This window comes from Pleurodeles waltl, chromosome 2_1, assembly GCF_031143425.1.
Source record: "Pleurodeles waltl isolate 20211129_DDA chromosome 2_1, aPleWal1.hap1.20221129, whole genome shotgun sequence".
In the NCBI taxonomy this organism is placed as follows: domain Eukaryota; kingdom Metazoa; phylum Chordata; class Amphibia; order Caudata; family Salamandridae; genus Pleurodeles; species Pleurodeles waltl.
Window position 1 is genome coordinate 381,942,314 of NC_090438.1, and position 26,710 is coordinate 381,969,023.

Here is a 26,710-nt window from a genome sequence, read left to right on the forward strand (position 1 = left end):
AGGATTGTAGTTGCTGCCCCACCAGGACTCATATCCCAGTCAATCAAAAACCCACTTTCTAACAATGTTTAATAAATCCTTGGCCTCTCGGTGGAGAAATAACTTGTACATAGTGACATATTCTTCATTATAACTTTCCTTGCCCTCTAAGATGTGATCCTCAGTAAGTAACTCAGAATGCTCATTTTATGTTTGCAGTACTTGATGTGATATATATATATATATATATATGTATATATATATATATATATATGTATATATATATATATATATGTATATATATATATATATATATATATATATATATATATATATATATATATATATCACAGTACCTGTATCCAATGATTTTCTGAGCTGGTGTTTGCTGGGGCTCTGCACAAGCACTTAATTCGTAGCACCGGCACTTATGACTGTTTACCACATAGTAAAGCAGTCTGTCTATGTTTGAGGTGAAGTAACCCTGGGGTTTAATAATTCAATATACATAGGAAATAATAATACCAGCAGGCCAGACCTTTTCTAATGCTTTGTGTGGCCTGGAATACTCCACACTTTGAAGGAGTGTGATGGTTAGTAGCTGTGTAGTTACTGAAATTGGCATTTCTAGCAGGGACAACGGGTGGTGTAAGCTGAATTGGCCTCCTGATATGGTCCCTGGCGGTTACTTATTTTCATAAATTAAGCACTGCCTATACCTAGGAGGAACATAGATCACATTTAGGGTTTCCAAATCGCTCCACATATTCGACTGTTAGTCGAGTTGGTTCAACAGAAGGAAATTAAGATTATAAATGACATTACGAATTGAGTTGTTAATTAAATACATAAGCCCAGAAAGAAGTTGTTTGCGAACATAAAGCAATCTGATATTCCAAAACTGACTCTTTCAAGGTTGGACCGTTTCACTAATGGAAACAGCATATGCAACATTAATATGATGTAGCAGTTAATCTCCGTTCCTGGTGCAATCTGCTTGAATTCTTCTCATGCTGCTCTAATCAGAAATCCTATGCTTCCACATATCACACTCAATGTTTGTATTTTCCATAGACATTAATGCTAACCATGGCTTTTTTTACCTTTAACGTTTTAGCTCTGTATTTTGTAACTGTATTTTATAACATACAATCCTGTGGCTGGGGTTGCTGGCATCAGTCCCCCTACTCTACACCAGGGTTGTGTCAATTTTTGACTCCTATGTTCTGAATCACGATTGACATTAGCAACACGTTACGGAAAAAAGATAACAGGCATTGCCACACTGCAGGAGGCACAGTTCACTGATGAGTGAAAAAGTTACAGTGAAAGGCTAACTGGTAAAATCAAACCATTGACAGTCTCAAACATGAAGAAAGCTTAATCTGGCTCCCTTGTTGCACAAACCTTTCTACACATTTCACCATGTTTGCTTCTAAAGTATTAATTAAATATTAACACGAAGTAAAATATATTTATTTTATTATATTCTAACTATATTGGGCCCGATTCACCTGAAGTCTAACTTTACTTGTAGTAAAATTAAACTTTTGGTCTAAGTTTAGACTTTTGGTCTAAATTTACACCAAAAGTCCAAACTTAGACCAGAAGTCTAAGTTAGACTTTAAGGTGATACTTAGACTTTTGGTGTAAATGTATACTTTTGGTCTATGTTTACCTTTGTGAATCGGGCTCATAACATTAAACCACAACAAATCATCTAACAGTGGCCTCAGAGCACTTGGGAACATATACAAGAAGAGAGCAATGGACCATAGTCTTGAACAGGTTAACAGAAAGGCAGCCAACAACAGAGTATGACCAGCTGATGCAGTCCGACTCTCCTGATTGATAGCTCAAAGTGACAATGCATTGGAAAAGGGTCAAGAGAGTCGATAAAGTCAAAACACTGACTTGGGAAACTGCAGCAGTAACAAGCAACTGGATTTATTCTAAACGGTTATGCTTGGGACAAACAGGTGACGCATAGCGGAATGGGTCATTCTTACATCTGAATGGATAATTGGGTGCCAGATGTACTACTGTTCTGCTCACTAAGAGCAATTGCATTTTGCAACTAGCTTTTTTGCCACCAGAAATGTATTTTGTAATAATAGGTTTGTTCACAAAATTACGAATTGGAGTGGGTTGCAGTTCGACCCACCTAATTAATATTAACAAGTTTGGTCACAAGTTACAGCCCTCTCTGTTTCTCCTAATCCCAGGAAAGGTGGCCGTCAATGGGCAGGTGACCACCCGCCTTGGGACTGAGTTTGAAAAATGAAAACTATATTTCTTTAAAAGTAGCCCCATTTCCTTGAAGGAAGCTGGGCTGCTTTTTTCTTTAATTTTTTTTTCATTTGTCAAACATTTCAGTAAGAATTGGTAGTGGTCCCCTGGACCACTGCTCACCCCACCTGAAACATGTCCCACAAATCACAAAGGGGAAGATGTTCAATGTGGATCTTTTCCCTTTTGCCATTAAGGAACTTTCCCAAATTAGGTGTATGTAACTTTTCATAGGTTTGCGGCTGGAAATCTAGTTGCAAACGTTTGATGCTTCTGGCACCAAATCATAATTTAGAGGGGAGGCTCACAACCCTCCCCTTCCAAACTGAAAATTGTTTCCAGTTCCAGACCCATTTTAGGAGTGGGCTTAAACTTTAGGTCAGGCTTTTGGCCGATTCAGCCTGGAGGGATCTTATGTGAAGATCTCTCAAGGTAATGCTCCCTGTGACCTTTTCCATATTGTATGGTATGGCGGTGTTAATACTTCAGTATACTGAGGCTATTAGGAGGATTGCTATCAGCACTGTAATATGTATCACCAAGAAGGAAAAGGAAAAGCCAGCCCCACACTAAGAGTCTGCCTTTGTCATGAGGTATCTGGATTGGCTCAATTAAGGCTGTCAAGTCTTGTTGTGATGTGGTTCTGCAGGTCTTTACAGAGTAGTTCAAACAGGATAATCACTTGTCATCTGTCTTTGTGCACCATCATGTTCAAGGATCTGGAATTATCTTGATGCTTAGTTCTGGGAGCTTGTTGCACATTAACATTATCTTGATATGAAATGTAAACTATGGAAAATGTCAGCCCTATTGAGGAGCGTTTCAGAACATTTGAAGGGAAGAGTGCTCATGTAGAAACAATCTGCCCAGTGTGTTGTGATGCTTACAAGGTGCATGTAGGAGGCTGGCCTGGCTTGTAGTGGGTACAAGAGGTACTTACACCTTGTGCCAGGTCCAGTTATCCCTTATTAGTGTAGAAGAGGTGTTTCTAGCAGCTTAGACTGATAGAAGGTAGCTATGGCAAAGCAGCTTAGGCTGAACTAGGAGACATGTAAAGCTCCTACTATACCACTGGTGTCATATGCACAATATCATAAGAAAACACAATACACAGAAGTACTAAAAATAAAGGTACTTTATTTTTATGACAATATGGCAAAAGTATCTCAGTGAGTACCTCAGTATGAGGATAAGATATATACCCAAGATATATGTACACAAACCAAAATTATGCAGATAATAGCAAAAGTAAGTAATGCAAGCAATGTAAAGTTACAGTAGATTGCAATAGGAGCACATAGGAATAGGGGCAACACAAACCATATACTCCAAAAGTGGGATGCGAACCACGAATGGACCCCAAACCTATGTGAGCTTGTAGAGGGTCGCTGGGGCTGTAAGAAAACAGTGAGGGTTAGAAAAATAGCCCACCCCAAGACCCTGAAAGGTAGGTATAAAGTGCACAGAAGTCGTGATAGGGGGATTCTGCAGGAAGAACAAACACGAGCAATGCAACAACAGTGGATTTCTGGACCTGAGTACCTGTAAGACAAGGGGACCAAGTCCAAGAGTCACGACAGTGTCGAGAGTTGGCAGGAGCCAAAGAAATGCCAGCTGAGGGTGCAAGGAAGCTGCCACCTGTTGGAAGAAGCTTGGTGTTCTGCAAGAACAAAGAGGACTAGGAACTTCCTCTTTGGAGGATGGATGTCCCACGTCGTGAAGAAGCTTGCAGAGGTATTCCTATGCAGAAAGACCGCAAACAAGCCTTGCTAGCTGCAAGGGTCGTGGGTAGGGTTTTTGGATGCCGCTGTGGCCCAGGAGGGACCAGGATGTCGCCACATGGATGAGGAGACAGAGGGGGCACCCAGCAAGTCAGGGAGCCCTCACAGAAGCAGGCAGCACCCGCAGAAGTACCTGAACAGGCGCTTAGAATCAAAGTGAACTGGAGTCCACCCGAAGTCACAAAAGGGAGTCCCACGATGCCGGAGGACAACTCAGAAGGTTGTGCACTGCAAATTAGAGTGTCGGGGACCCAGGCTTGGCTGTGCACGAAGGAAATCCTGAAAGAGTGCACAGGAGCCGGAGCAGCTGCAAATCACGCAGTACCCAGCAATGCAGTCTAGCGTGGGGAGGCAAGGACTAACCTCCACCAAACTTGGACTGAAGAGTCACTGGACTGTGGGAGTCACTTGGACAGAGTTGCTGAGTTCCAGGGACCACGCTCGTCATGCTGAGAGGGGACCCAGAGGACCGGTGATGCAGTCTTTTGTTGCCTGCGGTTGCAGGGGGAAGATTCCGTTGGCCCACGGGAGATTTCTTCAGAGCTCCTAGTGTAGAGAGGAGGCAGGCTACCCCCAGAGCATGCACCACCTCGAAACATTCGAGAAAGCCAGCAGGATGAAGCGATACAAGGTTGCTAGTAGTCGTCTTGCTACTTTGTTGTGGTTTTGCAAGTGTCCTGAGCAGTCAGCGGTCGATCCTTTGGCAGAAGGTGAAGAGGGAGATGCAGATGAACTCTGGTGAGCTCTTACATTCGTTATCTGGTGAGATCCCCAAAGCAGAGACCCTAAATAGCCAGAAAAGGAGGTTTGGCTACCTAGGAAGGAGGATTGGCTACCAAGAGAGGTAAGAGCCTATCAGAAGGAGCCTCTGATGTCACCTGCTGGCACTGGCCACTCAGAGCAGTCCAGTGTGCCACAAACACCTATGTTTCCAAGATGGCAGAGGTCTGGGACACACTGGAGGAGCTCTGGGCACCTCCCCTGGGAGGTTCTGGTCAGGGGAGTGGTCACTCCCCTTTCCTTTGTCCAGTTTCGTGCCAGAGCAGGGCTGGGGGATCCCTGAACCAGTGTAGACTGGCTTATGCAGAGATGGGCACCATCTGTGCCCATCAAAACATTTCCAGAGGCTGGGGGAGGCTACTCCTCCCCAGCCTTCACACCTATTTCCAAAGGGAGAGGGTGTTACACCCTCTCTCAGAGGAAGTCCTTTGTTCTGCCTTCCTGGGCCAGGGCTGCCTGGACCCCAGGAGGGCAGAAACCTGTCTGAGGGGTTGGCAGCAGCAGCAGCTGCAGTAGAGACCCCGGAAAGGCAGTTTGGCAGTACCCGGGTTCTGTGCTAGAGACCCGGGGGACCATGGAATTGTCCCCGGACAATTCCATGATCTTAGACATGTTACATGGCCATGTTCGGAGTTACCATTGTGACGCTGTACATAGGTAGTGACCTATGTACAGTGCACACGTGTAATGGTGTCCCCGCACTCACAAAGTCCGGGGAATTTGTCCTGAATGATGTGGGGGCACCTTGCTAGTGCCAGGGTGCCCACACACTAAGTAACTTTGCACCCAACCTTCACCAGGTGAAGGTTAGACATATAGGTGACTTATAAGTTACTTAAGTGCAGTGGTAAATGGCTGTGAAATAACGTGGACGTTATTTCACTCAGGCTGCACTGGCAGGCCTGTGTAAGAATTGTCAGAGCTCCCATTGGGTGGCAAAAGAAATGCTGCAGCCCATAGGGATCTCCTAGAACCCCAATACCCTGGGTACCTTAGTACCATATACTAGGGAATTATATGGGTGTACCAGTATGCCAATGTGAATTGGTAAATTTAGTCACTAGCCTGTTAGTGACAAATTTGGAAAGCAGAGAGCGCATAAACACTGAGGTTCTGGTTAGCAGAGCCTCAGTGAGACAGTTAGGCATCACACAGGGAACACATACAGGGCACATACTTATGAGCACTGGGGCCCTACCTGGCAGGGTCCCAGTGACACATAGACTAAAACAACATATATACAGTGAAATATGGGAGTAACATGCCAGGCAAGATGGTTCTTTCCTACAGTGCATTACTACGTACTGTTTTTTTTTCTTTTTAGGCATCCCCTTAGTAGACAAAGAAAATGTATTGTGATTTGAGGGGAGCAAAAATAGTACGTCTGGGAGGACTGGACATTTCTCAAATGCACTTTTGCCTCAAGACACATCATTTAAAGTACTTTGGCCTTGTTTGTTCTCTTTTGATATCACCATTTAAGCATTTTTATATTCAATTAATCACTGTAGCCTGTATACCATTTGAACGTTTTGTTTCTTATCTCAGAGGGCCACTAACGTTTCTATTTTTGTATCATGCATGCAACTCAAAGTGGATTTGTCTTTCGTTTTTTTCCTCTCTCATTTTATTAAAATGGAACATATTTCAGATGTCTAATAATGCCCATGACATGTGGGAACTAAAGACAATATGAACAATATGATCAATCGCCAACTCTTCAGTAAGTTTATCATAACCACAGGGGGTTGGCAAGGATGTCATTCACCTTCTGCTCCCTGTAATTCTCTAATGATTACGATAAAATCATACTGCTCATTTAAGGTAGACACTGCATTAAACTGCATAAAGATGATAAAATACTATTTTTTATCAGACCCGACACATGTACAAACAATATGAAATAGAATAATGATGAACTTTGTGCAAATATCGTGGTACATTGTGAATCAGTAAAAATATGAAATAATAAGCTGATCCTCTCCATCAATGGAATAATCTACCTATTGCAATTGCCTGGAAAACATGAATAAAATTACAATTCTCTAAAAAAACTTTATTTCAGTAAACATTCTGATACTTTACTTCAAGTGGTCGTGTCAACTATTCTATTTAGTGGGGAAATGGTCAGCACGAAATTGAAGAAACTGATGGCTCCGAAAGGTCTGTGGGTGGTGCTGGACACTAGAAAACTTCCTAGTCTCCCATTGGAGTGATCAAAATAATACTCATGAATAACTCTTTAAAACTATCAGTAATGCCAACATAGCAGAAAATCAGAGTATTAACTTTCCCTTTTTGACCCAGAAGGATTTATTCTAGGGTTTGCAAAGGATAAGCCACTCAGTTAAATAAATGATCACACTCTTCGTATTTATTCGTGACCTTTGGTACCTTTAGCACAGTCTTTGATGCCTGAGGTTTCAGGAGTCATGAAACAGCATTTGTAACTGAAACTAAACAGCGATTTAAGAGTAATAGAAAATACCTGCCCTTCCCCTAACTTGGTGGTAGCCAAGCTGCTGGCGGGCTAATGTTGGAATGAGGGGCATCTGTATGATGCCATCAGCGGGACAAAAGGTGGAAGACATCACTTCCACTGCAATTGGGTGACTCGATCATATGGCGTAAAGTTTGCATAAGCGATAATTCGGAATATAAATACTGTAGTCAGATGGCAAGGCCAAGTGCAGTAGCACCCTATGTTTCAGTGTGTTTCAGAGTGCCAGCCTCTTGGTTTCCTTGGGATTCCGAGAACTTTAGGTGAGCGCTTGTGATTTTAGAACTCATATCAGTGCGACACATCCATTCTAGCTGACATTTCATTCTTCTTGTGGTCCCAGTATCTATTGAATTTCCTCATTTCATCCGTCAATGCTATGTGCCCTTTGTTAAGCAAAACATACCTGTAATGCCGCCTCCTCTTTATTCAAATACACTGTGCAGCTTTATATCAAATGTACTCATAAGCACTCGTCCCTTATTCATATATGCAATAATGAAAGAAGGGCTTGCTGATGCTGTACGACTACAACCCTTATACTATTTGTCTGCTAATAACTATGGCAAGGATAGTAGAAGGATCAAGCAAATGTTGTGGGTTCACTCTTACTGTCATAATCCTGCAGTAGTTCTGCTGCAGTGAGGAGCTTGGCACTGTGCTGGGGGTCGGTGATGTTCAACTCTTTCAGGTGGGTTTCACTCAGGTCCTTGAAATCTTCCAAAGTTTGATAACCGTTCAGTAAAAGAGTAGAAATGTGCTCCTGGGGGGAGAATGGAAAGGAAGAAAGTCTCATGGGAACAGGGTAACATGGTGGGTGGTATTCAGACTCCACTAAATATCTATACACTTTACTACAGATAAAATATGTGCTGGTCAGACCCATTTCTTCAGGTTGCTATGGCATGGCAGTAACAGACTACAATGTGTGCAATTTGTTTGTGTCACATTTCTGTTTTGGATTTGTTGATAATGTAAAACACATCAATGTCTCATACATTGGTTCCAAGCTGCAGTGGTGGGCACCATCATCAAATCAAGCCTGAACTGATGCAAAAGTGCTAACCCAGTGCTTCAAGCCGATCAGCTGACAAGATCCAGAAGATCCGAAAGGCTACATTCTCACCAGTCAAAAGAATAAAAAGTAGGACTTTGTTGAAACCTCCCACCCCATCGGACACCAATGTATCAGCATGAAGGCCAGTATCAAATTCAAGAACCTATGCCCTACAGTCAAGCACCTTACTGGCCCAGACTTTGACACATCTCTGTGTTCACAATATTACATTGGTGATCTTCAAACCTGCCACATCTACATCCAATTCCAAAAGTTTATAATGTTCCAGGGACTTTGCCACACATGCTCTGAAAGTTTAGAAAATCTTGACCCTGCACATCAGAACGTACACCTTGTTGCTTACCTTCAGGAGCCGGAGCAGAAACAACGTCTCCAAAATTTAAATCCATTGATTTCTCTGAGAACCCTCATCCCATCTGTGCCCAGTGATTGTTTCAGAACGCACATCAGCCCATGACATAGCATCTTTATTTCCCATCTGAATAATGTGCAACCTCACTGCAAACCCACATCTCCATTGCAGATGTACATTGCCCAAGTGCCAAACACCTTGAGATATTACTTGCAATTATGTTTGAAAGTTGTGACCCTTTTTGAAAGCTGAGATAATTATTTTGTGCATTAGTTTTCTTTGCATAATAACAGCATCTTTTGTAAAGTAACAAGCCTATTGTAGAAAAGAACCCTCTTTTTAGCATGTTACCCCCATTTTCTGCCTGATGTCAGTGTGTTTGATTGTGTTCACTGGAATCCTGCTTACCAGGCCCGCAGTGATTATGCTCTCTCTCTCCTCTAACTTATGTCACTGCATACTGGTAACCCAGTATTTCACCCCAAATTGGCAAACTGGTCCCCCCTTATAAGCCCCGAGTATATGGTACCTAGGTACCCAGGGCATTGGGATTCCAGGGGATCCCTATGGGCTGCAGCATTTCTTTTGCCACCCATGCAAAGGCGTCTACAGGACTTTCATTGCAGCCTGTGTGAAATGGTGCAGGCACCCTTTCACTGCCATTTACACTGCACCAGGTTATATTGCAGGTCTTCCAACCCTGAAGGCTGGGTGCAGAGTACCTGTGTGTGAGGGCACCCCTGCACTAGCAGCAGTGCCCCCATGACCACTAGGACCAATTTCCAGGATTTTGTGAGTGCAGGGTGCCATTTTACACGTGGACTTGACATAGGTAACCACCTATGTACAACTTCACAATGGTAACTCCAAATATGGCCATGTTTGGTATCAAACATGTTGGAATCATACCCCAAGGCTTTTGCAAGCTTTGGTTGTATGATTCCATGCACTCTGGGAGCTCCTTAGAGGACCGCCCAGGACTGCCATTACAGCCTTCTGAGGTTTTCCAGGCAGCCCCAGGTGCTGCCACCTCACAGATAGGTTTCTGCCCTCCCGTTGCTTGAGCAGCTCAAGCCCAGGAAGGCAGAACAAAGGATTTCCTTTGGGAGAAGGATGGTACACCCTCTCCCATTGGAAATAGGTGTTAAAGGCATGGGAGGGGTAGCCTTCCAGAGCCTCTGGAAATGCTTTGAATGGCACAGATGGTGCCCTCCTTGCATAATCCAGTCTACATCGGTTCAGGGACCCCCAGTTCCTCCTCTGGCGCAAAACTGGACAAAGGAAAGGGGAGTGAGCACTTTCCGGTCCATCACCACCCTAGGGGTGGTGCTCAGAGCTCCTTCACAGGGTCCATGGGTTTTGCCATCTTGGATTCCATGGTGGCAGGGAACTCTGGGAGGATCTGAGTGGCCAATGCCAGCAGGTGACGTCAGAGCCCTCCCCTGATAGGTGCTTAACTGGGTAGCTGACCATTCCCCCTTTCATGGCTACTTATGGTCTCTCTCTTGGGTGGTTCTTCAGATTTGGATTTCAAGACTCCAGCAGGAATCCTCTGCATCCATTACTTCACCTTCTTACCGAACAAACTGCATCTGGACCCTACAAGAACTTTAATACTGCAACAAAGAAGCAAAGACGACTTCTGCAACATTGTATCTTCAGCTCCTGCCAGCAACTGCAACTGCTTCCTGGTCGTGCAGCCTCAGAGGACAGCCAGTCTTTAGCCTGCACCAGAAGAATGAAGGAATCTCCCTTGAAGTGAAAGAGTCACTTCCCTGCTGCAGCAGGCACCCCTCTGCAGCGACGACTGGTGGCTTGGGTCCCCTGTCCTGACGAAGTGCTTGGATCCAGCATCACAGATAGTAGACTGACGTCCAACTTTCGTGGAGGTAAGAGCTTGCCTTCCCACGCAAGACAGTACCCCCATGCACCATGTGTTTTGCAGTTGCCAAGACTTGTTGGCATCCTTCCTTCTTCATGCACCGTGTAGCTCCGGCCCCCAGCACTCTTTCCTGCGACGCACAGCTTCCTGCGTGGTTCTCCAACGGCGTGGGATCCCTTTGTGTAGTGCTGCATGGGCCTCATTTTGCACCTTCTTTGTCCCTATGCTGTGGGACTCCTGTGCATGCTGCCTGGTCTTCTGAGGGCTCTCTGTGTTGCTGAGAGCCCTCTCTGTCTCCCCCTCCTGGGTAGAGTCCACCAGGTCCCTCCTGGTCTAGGGCAGCGCCATTTTCCGCTAACCGCAATCTTTACGGTTGCCAAGGCTTGTTGGCAGAATCCAGCGACACAAACCAGACTGCAGTCATCCATCTGGCATGGGACATCATCTGCACCAACCAGGAACCCGCACTGGGCTTCTTGGATCAGTACTGACTGTTGTTCTCCACTGGTGGTTCTTCTTTTGCACCTTCATGCGGGTTAGCAGGGGCTCCTGTTCTCCCTGGACTCTTCAGTGCTTCTTGGACTTGGTCCCCTTCTTCCACAGGTCTTCAGGTCCAGGAATCCATCGTTGGTGTCTTGCAGTCTCTTCTGGTTCTTGCATAATCTTCTTTCTTGTGTTCTTGTGTGTTCTAGGAAATTTACTGTGATTTACACCTGCTTTCCTGGGCTCTGGGGTGGGTTCTATTACTTGCCTTTGGTGTTTTCTAATACTGCCAGCACCCCTCTACACACTACACCTGCCTAGGTGGGAAACAGACTTTAGCATTCCACTTTTCTTAGTATATGGTTTGTGATTCCCCTAGGCCCATTTCTAACTATTGTGATTTTCACTAACTGCACTGTTTTATAACTATTTTACAGCTATTTCTGCATACTAGTGTATATAATGTGTGTATTACTTACCTCCTAAGGGAGTATAGTCTCTAAAGTATTTTTGGCATTTGTGTCACCAAAATAAAGTACCTTTGTAATGAGTATTTTCTTTCATGTGTGTGAGTACTGTGTGACTACAGGGTATTGCATGAGCATTGCACGCCTCCTAGTTAGGCCTTGACTGCTCATCCACACTACTCCTAGAGAGCCTCGCTTCTAGACACTGTCTACATTTCACTAATTAGGGATAACTGGACCTGGAATAAGATGTACGTACCTTAGGTACCCACCACAAACCAGCCCAGCCTCCTACATCTATTCACAAACAGCAATTTGTACTTTGTAAAGAAATACTACTACTACATACTTCAAAATGCCTCCACCTCTCCTCTCCTGTCTTTTCTGTGCAGAGGTCACCACCACAGTGGTGGAGGTCTCCTCACACCTTGGTATATGTTTTAGTAGTACATGTGGAAGGGACAAGGGGGTGTGCTTGGATAAAGGGGAATACTTGCTACTAAATTGTAGTGGATAGGGAAATGTAAAGGAGGATAAAAATAAACGCATACCTAAAAAGAGTAAAAGCATTGCTATTTGTAAATGTCTATTATTCACCAAAACTGCAACACGCTCCCATAGAAAATAATGGAGACAGGAAAATAAAATAACACCCCTTTTGAACTAAAGTTAGATTAATTAATTTAGTTCCAATTTAAATTATGTATTATCTATATACTTTTTAGTGCTAGAAATTATGTATAATTATTATATTATTTTAAAAGTTAATAATCTTCATAAAAATGATATTTTATTAACAGGTATAAAATCATTTAAATGAATCAAACACCAAAGTAGCTATACCGTGTTGCGTACAAAGGAGAAAGCAAAATTGTGCCATATCCATTAAGATAAAGAGCTGCTTCTCTGTATTCTTTCATGAAAACACACACCTTTTCACCACTGTGCAGGGGTTTGTGTGTAATGCCAACCATACGTTTTGTAGTAGGAGGCCCTCCCAGTATAAAATACCATGCTATGAAGTAGTGAAATATTGTTTCCACTTTGTATGTGTGTTGTGAAGTGCAGCACACATGCACAGTAGTAAATGTATTGAGAAGCTGTTTGCCTGCCCTGAGGAGATGTAAATATTTGCAGCAAAACCCTGTCTACCAATGTTAGTAGATACGGATTGCATTACATTTTCTGAGTGGTTGCATAGGAATGCTGTTGCACCACCCATGAAACATTCACTTGATGCAAAGCAGCACATAGAACTACGTTGAGTTACTTAAGTCTACTTTCCATTGCAAACCAGGATTTGAGTTGGAAAGTAAATCCCAATACAACACTTTGCACTGGGCTTGCATCACTTTTGTGATACAAAGCTGGCACAAAATGTGAGCATATCCCCCCCCCCCATCATTTTTACCACAATTTACTCCATGTTAAATAAAAATAAATAAGTTAGTGAGGGTTCTTTTATAAAAATGATTATACATAAATGAAATTAATATTTCTAAATTAATTAATTATGTAATACATGTTTAATGTGCTGTAACATTGCATTGTATTCGTTCTAGGTTTAAATAAATAGTTAACATTTAATTATGCTTATATTTTACTTACAAATATGTTAATTTTTGTAAATAATAATATAGTTAATCATTTTCCCTATACTTTCCCACAGGAAGATCTCTGTCACAGTGGCAGAGATCTCCACGTACATTTGCCAAGTTATTAGTAGTAGTAACATTTTCCCCAAGAGAAACTACCCTTGCATTTGTGATCGTGTTTCCCCAGCAGGATATTAAATGCAGAAGCAGGAACTTCTAATAAATAATTCGACTTTAAAAAAAAATGACATCTGTTTCCTTCATGGGTGACCAGTTGACCAGGCAGCAAAATGAGGTTGGTACTTGTATGTTATAATTTGTAATTTGCATGTTGCAAAAGTATGAATTCTTTGAGTAGTCTGGCAGACTTATGTTTGTGTTATGAAAAAAACAGATTTTTCAGTGCAACCATATTAAGCGAGTCATTGTTCTGTTCATCCTACAAGGCCTGCGCCTGACACACTAACGCCACATTGATGGTATCGGTCTCCTATGTTCAGCTCCTATATTGATGTAAGTAAGGAAGGTCATAAAAAAAAAAGACATTGGATTCGACTAAACAATTGAGGTAGTATTAGCTTCTATTAATGGTGAATTAGTCATGCATTTGACTTTATTTGGTTTAATTTTCAAGGCAGCTCCCTCCCATTTTTCCTCGCATGAGAGTCTTTCAGGTTCAGCAAGGATCAGCCTGACACTCATCATGTCAAGATCAGGCAGACAGTGCTTTTCATGCATTTATGCACATGTCCCAACCACTCAAGCTTTTCTGAGCTAAAGATCTTAGCCTTGAGGGCAGTGGCATCTTCAGCCAACAAGGCCCTGTGAAGTTGAGTTGAGTTGAGAGTTTTATTCATCTGTCACCTAGTAACTGTGAAACAGCATATAGTATAAAATGGCCCTCATAGAAGTGTGGTTGGTGGCGCAAACGTGTTTCTTCTTCAGTGTTCATAGGTACACATAAACCAATGAATGATGTCTTTATTTAAATGCTGCTGAACACTCGGTCGCACTTACATTGAGAAAGGCGACCGGGCTGAAATATGTCTATCCAGTGTTTTAATGTGCTTGCAATAAAGCGATTGCAGCAGCTCCCATGCTGCCCGGTTTGGGTTGCGTATATATATATATTGGAAGATAGCACAATGGGTGAAATTAATGAAGAACAGATGTTAGACAGATTGGAATCAGAAGGAATCTGTCTTAACAAAGATGGAGCATCAGGTCTGAAACCAAAGTCAAGAACTGTCCCATCACCCAGTGGAGATATGATTGACCAATTTTCAGAGACTGTGACTAAAGAATTGAAAATTTTGAGAGCCAGAACTTGGAGTGCATTCAACAACAAAAAGGGTGGATATTATAAAACATTAGATAAACTTTCCAATAACCCAGACATTGTAGTAAGAGGCTCCGATAAAGGAGGGAATATAGTGATCTGGTCAACAAAACAATACATGGATGAAGCATACAAACAATTGAATGACAACAAATGTTATAGAAGGATTGACCTTGATCACGTTGAGAGTGTTAAAATACAATTTGATCCAGAATTGATACAATGGCGTGACAAAGGTCTCATCAGTCAACAAGAATACAGTTTTCTGAAAGTAGACTTTCCCAAGTTACCTGTATTTTACCTGATACCGAAGATCCACAAAGATGTACACAAACCCCCTGGGCGACCTATAGTGTCCATTAAAGGAAGTTTGTTTGAAACCGTATCACAATACATAGACAAGTTTTTACAGCCACTAGTTAGAAATCTATCTTCCTATCTGCGAGATAGTGGTGATTTTCTGAGGAGGATTTTTGATGTTGGCTGGGACAATGAATACTTGTTGATGACACTTGATGTTACAGCATTATATACAAGTATCCCACATGAATTGGGAATCCAGGCAGTAGAATATTTTTTGAAAATGAGATCAATCAGTTTTTACCACCATAGCAAAATGCTGAGCCAAATGATAAGATGGTGTCTACAACATAACATGTTTTTCTTCAATAATGAGATATTTGAGCAGGTATGCGGTACAGCAATGGGAACATGCTTTGCTCCAAGTTATGCCAACTTATTCATGGGGTGGTGGGAAGAACAGATACTTAACAACTTCCCGCTAGATAAATGGAATGATAACATCGTTCTGTGGCTCAGATATATCGATGATATTTTCATAATTTGGAAGGGTGATCGAGGTACTGCTAGCAATTTTATCAAAGAAATAAATATTAATCATTGTAATTTGAAATTCACGGGGAAAATTGACAACCATGAGATTGAATTCTTAGACATCAGAGTATTCATTGAAAATAACAAAATTGAGACAACATTGTTTAGGAAAGCCACAGCAGGGAACAGCATCCTGCATGCTAAAAGTCACCATCCTCAACCTCTGAAGAATAACATTCCTTTTGGAGAATTTTTGAGAGCCAAGAGAATTTGCAGTAAAGAAAGTGATTATTTAAAAGTACAAGACAACATGATTGACAGATTAAAACAGAGAGGATACTCCAGTGAGTTATTACAACACAGTGCAGCTAGAGTCAAATCCAGGTCCAGAGATCAGTTGCTATTTGCTTCAGAACAAAGCAGTAAAGGTGGAAAGAAAAATAGCAATAAACATGATGATACTGCTAATGTTAGATACATAACCACGTTTAATAGGGCTCATGAATCCATCAGAAAGATTTTACAGAAACATTGGCACATGCTAAAAAGTGATCCTGTGATAGGCACTAATTTGAAAAATAGGCCTACAATAACATATAGAAAAGGGACGTCAATGAGAAATGTCCTTGTGAAAGGCGATGTGAGACAGGGGAAGACTATGCAAAGTAGCTGGCTTCAATCGCAAAATGGATTTTTTAAATGTGCCAAATGTAAAGCATGTAAAAATGGTGAAAACATTAAGAGTATCCAGCAAGGAGACAGAACTATTCACACCATAAAAGGCAGATACGATCGCAGGAGTGAATATGTCATTTACATTTTAAAATGCAGTTGTCCCAAGATATATGTTGGTAGTACTAAACTCCAAGTGCACAAAAGAATACTCCAACATTTGAGGGCGATAACCAACAAAGACGATTCATACCCTGTTGCTAGACATGTACATGAGTTCCATGCAGGACGAATGGAAAGTATCAAATATAGAGTAATTGACGGAATAAAAAAAGATGTACGTGGAGGGGACAGGGAGAAAAACCTGAGAAAGTTGGAATCCAGATATATTTTGACACTTGATTCTAGAGAGCCAGTAGGATTAAACTCTAGTGAAGAATTATATATTCATTTGAACTAAGTGGGTTCCTTATTCAGTATATTCTTTCATTTAGGCCTTTTTAGTCACATGTTCTGTCTGTTGATACACACAAATTTTTTTCTGCATGAGACATATGGTACCATTCATAAAAATTAAAAATTAAAAATTAATAATATTTTCTTTACTGTCGTGAAAACAATGGTACCATAATATTCCACAGGTTTAAGTACATAGTTATTGCTATTGTGTTATATCATGGTCGTTGCAGTATTTATATGTGTTTCCAACATGTTTAACGATTCTTCTAAGATTTTTCCATGGTTACATAGTATAGTATAACTTTGTTTTTGTTGTTGGTAAATCGTTGATTAAGGTATGCAATTAATCTTTGAATTATGCTTAGTTAATAACTAGTATGAGAGTTTCAATTCAATTTCTTTTTGTTATCTTTGCCTACATATTTGCTTCTATTTACTACTTAGATTAGATTCGTTTTTGGATAAGAACAAGGTTTTCATAGACATAACATGTAAAATAGGAGGTAAAATTCATAGGCATTTATTTATATATGCATTTATACATGTTTTTGCAATTAGGCGTAATGATGGATGTTGTAAATATTATATGTTTAACTATCAGTATTTTTGTTACTTTGTTGCATTAAGAAATGCACTTGTATTTAAATGGGGCAAAAATGGCGGCCCACACAGGTTGAGAAAGGCGGAGACGCCGAAACGCGTTCCTGTTTGTTTGTATTAAACCTTAGATCTGCACATTCACGGAGTGCCGGTTGCCTTATTAAAAAATAAGGTTGTGTTTGTATGTCAGACGTGGTGGCGCGCGTCTTATCCAGGCACCATTGGCGATTAGGAGCGGCAAGGGAATTGCCGAAGTTAAGTGTTTATATATATATATATATACACACACACACAACCCTCCCACCACACCACTTCACGCCTACGAAACATCCACACACTTGTCCGGTTAGAACAACATACCATGCCTTCTGGTGAAAGATGTTTTTTCCAGACGTAACTATCTCAATTGTGTTGAGCCACCTTACTTCTATCTTTAAATATTCAGTTCTTCTGGAAGGGGAGAGCCTTGAAACATCAATGAGTATACTCCGAATCCTGCACAATGTCCAAAATAGGGAACAAAGAGTCTGTATGCCAGATTTGGAACTCTGATTGAGTAAAATTGTCTCTCAGACTTGTGATATTTCCCCTTGCTAATTCCTCCAGCAATAAACAGGGGGAATTTTCACAGTAAAATCAGGGTGTAAATAGAGCAAACAAGCTTGAACATGCAGTGAAACCAATGCAGCATTTATGCACATTCCCACCTCAGAATGTTGCGCAAAAAACACCCTAGAGTTAATTTGCAGGCTGCGGTATTTTTATCCAAGTAGAGTTCTTTTTCCATGCACAAAGCAAACACCGTAGACTCAAAATGAGCCCAAAGATTTTCTCTGTATAGTTGAAATGTATATATATGAAGAGCCATAATTTAGGCATGCCATAACTACAGATGACAGGCAAAAATAGAAATATCTAACTGCAGCATGAGCAAATGTCTGGTGCTTGTAACCTCCGCAGTTGTTAGTTCCCTGTGGAAGATCAGTCTTCAGTTGAATCCCTGAGTGGTGTTCAGACGGTGCAGTTTCTTGAGGGGGGTAGTGAGAGGCAAAAAGACACAGGGATTGTCTGACCCCTTACTGGAGAAAGCCTCATAGTGTGCCGCATAGGTTACCATATCTTGCTTGAATGATTTAGCTTTTTTTGGTTTATTAGGTTTTATTGCGGTGTTGCCAGTGGGTTATTGCCATTTTAGATATTATTGGTTATTACAGTATTTTCTATACCCCTGCTCATAAGTTTGTGAAACAAATTATAGGACAGCCAGGAGAGATATTTTGAATATGCTATGATGCATTTTCTCTGCGAAGAAATTAAACTGCAAAAATACAGTCTGTGGTGTGTTGTTTTTACACCAGTTACAGGAGGGGTTCGGTGGAACGTGTGGAGTCTACAGAGATATGTTGCGATTGCATCCATGAAATGAGGCGAGTGGGCAAATACAGGGGCGTAACAAAGGCCCCCGTGGTGCGGGGAGACCCCGAACTTCAGGGCCCCCCCAGCACAGCACCTGCCCTGATCCAGTCCAGATGACCTGCATGGTCCAGTTTCTTTACGCCACTGGGCAGGTACTGTTACTGTTAGCCAATCCCAGGGATTCACGTGAATCAGTGACACCTTGATCTGTCTGCCGTTTCCCCGCTACAGGTGCTCACGCTGGACATTCTTGCTGACTTTGCTAATTTTCTCCTCGATTGTGAACTTCAAGCCACTGCTACAGGAGTGTCGCACTTCAAGGTGGGGCGGGATTTCAAGATCCGCCAGTTTCCCCTAGTATTAAAAACACAAGGTCCAAAATCACAGAGAACAGGCAGTTTCTTATTCTTTATTTGCTGGACAGAAATACATCCATTTTTTTTTAAAGCATAACCGTTTCGTTTTTTTCTCAAACCCTAATCTATGTTGTAACTGTCCGTTTAATATTCGTCGGAAAATTGGCTTTTCAGGCAATCACGACTCTGTCCAGCCAATCGGCGCATTATTGTGAAACACAGTAAAACTGCCAAACGCCTGGTTTCCATCATACAGCAGACCAGACAACTATCAACAGATACACGCTACAAACGATCACTGCTTGGCAACAAAGCCCCGAGGTCTGTCAGCAGAAAAACACAGCAAGTACCCGGATAACTGATGAAAAATGATTATCAGGTCAGTAGGGCTCTTCTATGCAATCAATTGATGTACCAGGACTTCTGGCAATAAAATGAGAATGTAGGACAAGCTTATAAAGTATGAACATGAAAGCAAGCACAATCCATGAATTATTAAAAAGTCCCGACAGGCTAAGTCATTCCCGGCCAGCCACTGACTCATCTTAACAGAAACCTTCTGCTAAACTTCTGCTGTCATCAGGTCACACCACCAGGGCCTGCCTATTATCAAACCCAATTGTTTAGCTTTTTCTAAGACCTACTTGGCATGCTGGTATGTATCTATCTGCCATTCTCTATAAGACAGGTGAGAGTTTCTTTTCTTGCGTGAGGCTGAGGCAATGCCACTGAACCTGGTAAACCTCTCGCAAAGGTCCTGCAACGTGTTTTGGCCAGATCCTGGAAAGCAGACTGTGTTGCTGTCACCGGCTGAAATTCTTTGTTCTCTGTGTATCGTGCATAATTCCAATTTTCCCTGCCACTTGACTTCTTTCTATGACTAGCTGGCTGTTTAGTTATTTAGTTGGGGTTGTATATACAGCTGCAAACCAGAAAAGCTCAGAGGACTACTGGCCTAGGTACAGGTGATGGCAATTCTGAGCTGTAATCTCCTTCCAATAGTATGTGGACGGCAAAGCCTTAGAGGAGAGAGTCAGTAGTTGACCCAGTAAGGTGGGAGGCTGGCTTTAGGTATCTAACCAATCTGGGTCAGGAGCATGTGGCGGGGCGTAGTGGATGAATGAAATGATTGCATGGATCTGCTGCAATCAGGTTCAGTGCTTAGATGATTTGAGGGAGTGCCACATGGATTAAATTTATGGGTGAAGTGTTTTGCAGACAAACATCTATCAGTCTGGCCGAATTGACAATAGGTTGTGGTTGACAGATCTTAGGTTTCTGGATAGGAACTAGGGATATTCCTAACTTATTCTCTGTGTGGGTGAGGTCTGCACTGATCCTTCTCGTGTTGCACACTCCAGTGTCAGAGCTGCTGCTGGCTGCTTTCTCTGTTTGCACTGATGCTGTTGCATTTGTGTGTGTGTCTGAGTGAAGTAAGGACTGTTGCTGGCTGTGTTTAAACTTTTTTCCTGGATGGGTAAAGTTTGCACTGATGCTCTGTGTTATACTTTTCTGTGTGAGAAAAGGCAATGCTTTCTCTGCTATTGTGTTCTTTCTGGGAGCGAAGTTTGCACTAATGCTGAATGTGTTATACTTTTCAGCGTGTAAGTGAACATGAACAGCTGGGCCTGTGTTCTCACAGTGAAGTTTGCACTGGTGCTGCGTTTTATCCTTTTCTACGTGTGGGTGTGAGGGAAGGCAGCACTTTCTCTGCTATTGAGTGAGCTTCCGCCTTTCTCTGTGTGAGTGAAGTTTGTACTGATTCTAAATGTGTTATTAGTTTCTGCGTGTAAGTGAACACGACCTGCTGCTGCCTGTGCTATCAGTAAAGCTTCCAATGATGCAGGGTGTGTATTTGTGAGCGAAGCATGACATGCTGCTGGCTATGTCTCCGGTTCTATGTGTGGGTGAAGTTTGCGCTGATGCTCTGTGTGATGTACTCGCTGTGTTTATCCCTTTCCTCCGTGTGCTTCTGCCTGTGCTAAACTGTTTTCTGTGTATGCTTCTAGAAATGCTGTTCTTTTTATAGCTCTAGGGAAGCAGGAAAAGCTGCTTCTCATGCTACACCTGTTCAGTGTTCTCGTGGGGGGTGATTGCACCGTTGCTGTCACTACTGTATTTATTATGTGCTTGTGAGGTATGCTTGCTCTTCCACACCTCGTGCAGTTTCTGTTCTGTGCAGTGTTGCTGCCTGTACATGGAATGTATGTACGGGAAGCTGGCATTCCCTGTGCCAGTCCTGCATGTGTTCATAGGATTGTTTGCAAAGCTGACGCCCTAGCTGTAAATGTTTTACATAAAAGGGGAGAGCCTCTACTGCTATTTCCGGTATGCAACCCGTTCTGTGTGGGGCGAACCAGGCACTGCTGCTGCCTGTTTTTTTCCTGTTCAACATTCGAAGAAATATTCTACTCCTGCTACCTGTTTGTACCTGTGTTGTATGCGAGGGCAGCAAGTATTCCCACTTTTCTGAGAGGTGCCGGTACTGTCCCACCAACAGCATAGCAGTTCTGCTGAGATATTTTGGAACTGTTTCATTAAAAATGTAGGAGCTCTACTGAGTGGTGGCAGGATTGTTCAATTGAATGTATAGAAACCCTTCCAAAAATTGCTGGTGAGTTCTTACACTTACCACCAGCCAATCAGAAAGAGGAGGAGGAACTGAGATCCCTTGGTCATTCAGACTTTGCCATTTCTGCTGAAACTACCAAAAAGTTGCATTATTCTTCAGGCACAATCCAACAAAAACGCATAGACATCTTCATACTTAATATACAAAAGCACTTATGGAAAAACAGAAGAATTTGTAAATACTGTCAAAAGCGGGTTTGTCAGTAACTTTTATTCTTGCCTGGAAGCAAAAACAGAAAAGCAGTAAGTAATTCATCAACGAAGCTTATGTACTATTCAAAACATCTAAGCAGAGCTTGTTGGCAGAAACACCTTTCGTCACCAACATGCTCTTTTTTACGCTCAAGCGCCCACTAATTGTCTACGCTTCTGCAAAATTCATATTATTTCCCCCAAACTTACAACTAACGCAACCTTTGGTCATTCTCTGTTGGCTCATCTCTAGCTTTGACTCACAAATGTCAATGGGAGAACGCCCTCAATATCTTCAGCACCATCACTCACCTAAGCTAATAGTAGACACTTGAGGTCCGCATATGACCACCTTGATTAAAACCCTACCTCCAGATTTATTTTTGGACATGAATGGATCTCTATAACGGCCTAACAGCTCTGGAATCACTTTCATCTTAGCATTTAAGTAATCCTTTCCAGATGTCCTTCCAGAAAGTACCTCAGACCTTTCTGTTACTTAATCTATTCAGGTTGGTGGTGCCACCTATTGTCATGACTGCTTCACGAAAGCGCTTAGACACGATTGAGTTTGTGCTGTGTTGGTTAGACATGGTGTAATATAATAACATTAAATAACCAGTAGAGTTTCTGTGTTAACTCCTTTAATTAGTTTCCAATCATTTCTTGCGTACTTCTACATGCCATATTTTATATTCTGTGCCCTCTCTTCCAGTGCTCTTGTAATTTTGTTCTTTCCCATTGTTCATTTTGAACAATGGGGAAGGGGGAGCTGCACCCATGCCTTTCCCAGTGCAGCTGGGATGTTTAAAGTGCTCCTACTCTGAAACCTCTTCAATGTTTCTGTGTACAGGTCAGTGCTTTGCTTCCTTCTCCACTATCTTTTGCCCTTCCATTCCCTGCTCTGAATGTGTCTGTGCAACCGTATATAATCTCCTCTACTTTTCATGTATTTGCTTTCTTTGCACACATGCAAAAATTGATCTGCACTCTGTACCATATGCAGATGCGATCTTCTCGGCTCTGCACTACATTTCCCATAGTTCTCCAGTTTCTATGCTTCCTTTCCCTGCTCCATGTTCTTCCTATCTTTGTTTTTCCTCTCCAGGCGTCATGATCTTGCTATCTTTACCTTCCACCACTTTTCCCTTAGGGTGATCAGAGTCCCATGCTTCTGTGACCTTATTGCACTCCGCCACGATCCTTCTACCTCTTTGATCTTCTTCATGGCCACCCATTTATAGCAACATTGCATTCTCCACTGTGCTTCCACTTGTGTTTTGTTTCGCCACCCTGTTTCCTTGCAACAATATATCTGATGCTCTTGTCTCACAGGACCATACTGTGAACCTATCCTGGTTTACGTGATGCTCATCTCCGAGATGAGCATCTCCAAGATCCATGTCTAGTAGCTTTATTACTCATTTGTTACTTGACAAGTCTTCATTTCCATCATGGTCGGACAAGCCTTTTATTGCACCGGGCATTTCACCAGTGGCCTGTTTTTAAGGCCAGGGACCAGTGCCTCTGTCACTTTCCTCAGCTTCATTGCAGCGAGCATGTGAAGGCTGAAAATGGGAGAGGAAGGGGGAAGGTAGAGAGAAAGCGATCAGAGAGGGAGGAGAGCGAGAGAGAGAGAGAGAGGATGGATGGACGTGGAAAAAGAGAACTTGCACAAGGAGATGAAAAGGGCAGGGCTGGTTTGAGCATTTTTCGCAAGGGCTGCTTTGGTTTCCCAGTCTGGCTCTGACTCACGTCCGCTACCAATGCTCACATATTAATTTCTCATTGCCCTTGTACTTCTTCCTGCAACTGTCTTCCAGTAGCTTGGCACTGAGCAGTCAGGCTTAACTTAGAAGGCAATGTGTAAAGTATTTGTGCAATAAATCATACAATAACACAATATAGCACCACAAAAATACACCACACAGTGTTTAGAAAAATATATAATAATTGTCTGGATAAATGCAGGTCAAAATGATCAAAGATGCAATAACAGTCAGGCTTAACTTAGAAGGCAAAGTGTAAAGTATTTGTGCAATTAATCAGACAACACCACCATATAGCACCACAAAAATACACCATACGGTGTTTAGAAAAATATATAATATTTATCTGGTTAAATGCAGGACAATCAAAGATGCAATAAGTAAATGTAGAAATATCACTGAAAAGTGATATAAAGTGCCTTAAGTCTTTTAAAAGCAAACAAAGTCTCTTTGAAGCACAAAGTACCTGGTTCGCGTGAAAAATCTCCACAAAGAACCGCAGAGGAGAAGATGCGTGGAAACAAAGAGGTGTGCGTCGATTTCTCAGGCCGCACACACCGATGCGTCAGTTAGTTTTTTTAATGCAGGGACGGCTGTGCGACGATTTCCGGCGCTCGTCGTGGATCCTCTGCAGTTTGCGGGGTGGTCAGGGGCCCCGGGGACGATGCATGGATTTCCTGCGCTGGCAGGATGAAGTCAGAGGAGCTGCGTCGATCCGGAGGGCGTTGCGTTGAATCTTCTACCGCACCGCAGCCGCTGTGCCGATTCCTCCCTGGAAGTTGGGCTGCATCGTTCCGGCTCAGCTTTGCGTCGATCCAGTGGGCCGTGCGTCGAATTTCTGCTCGCTACGCTGACGATGAGTCGATCTTCTCATTGCGAAGTCGGGCTGCTTCGTTCCGGTTTGGCATGCAGTGACATTTTCACCGCGGTGCAGGCTGTGCGTCGTTTCTGGCAGGCTGTGTGTTGAATGTCGCTGCACAAGGAGTCCTTCTTGAAGAGGTGAAGTCTTTTTGGTCCTGAGACTTCAGAGAACAGGAGGCAAGCTCTATCCAAGCCCTTGGAGAACTTCACCTCAGCCACAGAGCAGCAAGGCAGCAGGGCAACAGCAAGGCAGCTATCCTTCCAGAAAGCAGTCAGGTGAGTCCTTTGGGCAGCCAGGCAGTTCTTCTTGGCAGTATGCAGGTTCTGGTTACAAGTTTCTTCTCCAGGAAGTGTCTGAGTTGGTAGGGGCAGAGGCCCTGTTTATACACCCAAATGTGCCTTTGAAGTGGGGGAAACTTCAAAGAGTGGCTTAGAAGTGCACCAGGTCCCCTTTCAGTTCAATCCTGTCTGCCAGGGTCCCAGTAGGGGGTGTGGCAGTCCTTTGTGTGAGAGCAAGCCCTCTACCCTCCACCCTCCCACCCCAGGAAGACCCATTCAAAATGCAGATGTATGCAAGTGAGGCTGAGCATCCCGTGTTTGGGGTGTGTCTGAGTGAATGCACAAGGAGCTGTCAACTAAACCCAGCCAGACGTGGATTGTAAGGCACAGAAAGATTTAAGTGCAGAAAAAAGCTCACTTTCTAAAAGTGGCATTTCTAAAATAGTAATATTAAATCCAACTTCACCAGTCACCAGGATTTTATATCACCATTCTGGCTATACTAAATATGACCTTCCTACTCCTTTCAGATCAGCAGGTACCACTCACACAATGTATGAGGGCAGCCCCAATGTTAGCCACCTATGAAGGGAGCAGGCCTCACAGCAGTGTAAAAACGAATTTAGGAGTTTTACACTACCAGGACATGTAAAATACATAGGTACATGCCCTGCCTTTTGCCTACACAGCACTCTGCCCTATTGGTTACCTAGGGCATACCTTAGGGGTGTCTTATATTTAGAAAAAGGGGAGTGTTATGCTTGGCAAGTACTTTTAAATGCCAAGTCGAATTGGCAGTGAAACTGCACACACAGGCCTTGCAATGGCAGGCCTGAGACAAGGTTAAGGGGCTACCTAGGTGGGTGGCACAATCAGTGCTGCATGCCCATTAGTAGCATTTAATCTACAGGCCCCGGGCAAACATAGTGCACTCTACTAGGGACTTATAAGTAAATTAAATAGTCCAATTGGGTATGATCTAATGTTACCATGTTTAAAGGGAGAGAGCATATGCACTTTAGAACTGGTTAGCAGTGGTAAAGTGCGCAGAGTCCAAAAGCCAGCAAAAATGAGGTCAGAAAAAGAGAAGGAGGAAGGCAAAAAGTTTGGGAGTGACCATGTAGAAAAGGCCATTTCCAACATTTGACAAATTGTTTGATTTAAACCTCTGACACATTCTAAAGTTGTAATGTTGTGAAGTTAGAACCATCTGAAATGCTGAAGCCTCTCTTACGTTATATTTGTCTAAATAGCTACCATCAATAGCATCCTGAGTAATAACTCCAGCGTAAAACAAGCTGTGGTTGGAAGATTCCCAATTGCTTGGGTTCATGTCGTCTGATACTAAATAGATAAACGTGAAAGCAATAAGGGAAGAATGTGGCCTTGTAGTGGTAATGTGGAAAAATATTTCAGATCACTAAAAATCAAAATAATAAACTGTTTATATGTGTAAGTCCTTTTCACATAAAAGGTCTGCTCACCAAAGAGGCATCAGCAGTGAAAGCACATGCCATGGACCTGAGCAGTCTGCCTGAACTTTTGGTTGCTATAAAGCACATTGAGTCATGGTACGGTACTTCCTCTTATGGAAAGAACCCAATAGCTACTGAATAGCCAAATATTTGGAAAGAGGAATAAAGAAACCCATAAGATACTTTAACGCAGAGTACTGTAATGCTCCACAATATCCCCTCTGTTTTTCATAGGCACTCTTAGCACAGGGCCTTAGAACTAAGGTCCTCATTTACGAGGCCCTAGCGGCACACTGTGTCACCGCAGCATCATTTTTTTGATGCTTCGGTGGCGCAGTGTGCCTGCCCACATTTACAAGGCCATGTGGCTTTGCACGGCCTTGTAAAAATGGACCCCTTTCATGCATAAAACTGCCCATGGTATCCAACGGAAATTGATGCATTTCCAGATTTACAAGTCAAGGAATGCGTCAGATTCCTACGCCACCTCAGGGGTGGCATTAAAGTGGCACGACGGGGAGAAATACATTATTTCTCCCCTTTTTTACCCTCCTTCTATGTGTGCTGCATTCTACAGCACACATAGAAAGAGGAACTCACCATTAATGATTGTTTATGTGCAGGAAGGTGTCTCTTCCTGC

The 26,710-nt window shown here is 42.6% G+C and overlaps 1 protein-coding gene across 1 annotated transcript in view; it reads right to left on the bottom strand.

Annotated features, from left to right (window-relative positions):
- SASH3 (SAM and SH3 domain containing 3) overlaps nt 1-26,710 on the bottom strand; it is a 215,233-nt gene that overhangs the window by 21,151 nt on the left and 167,372 nt on the right. The window contains exon 7 of the mRNA XM_069212942.1: nt 7,942-8,092. Within this exon, the coding sequence (XP_069069043.1) occupies nt 7,942-8,092 (151 nt within the window). The remainder of the gene's footprint in view (nt 1-7,941; nt 8,093-26,710) is intronic.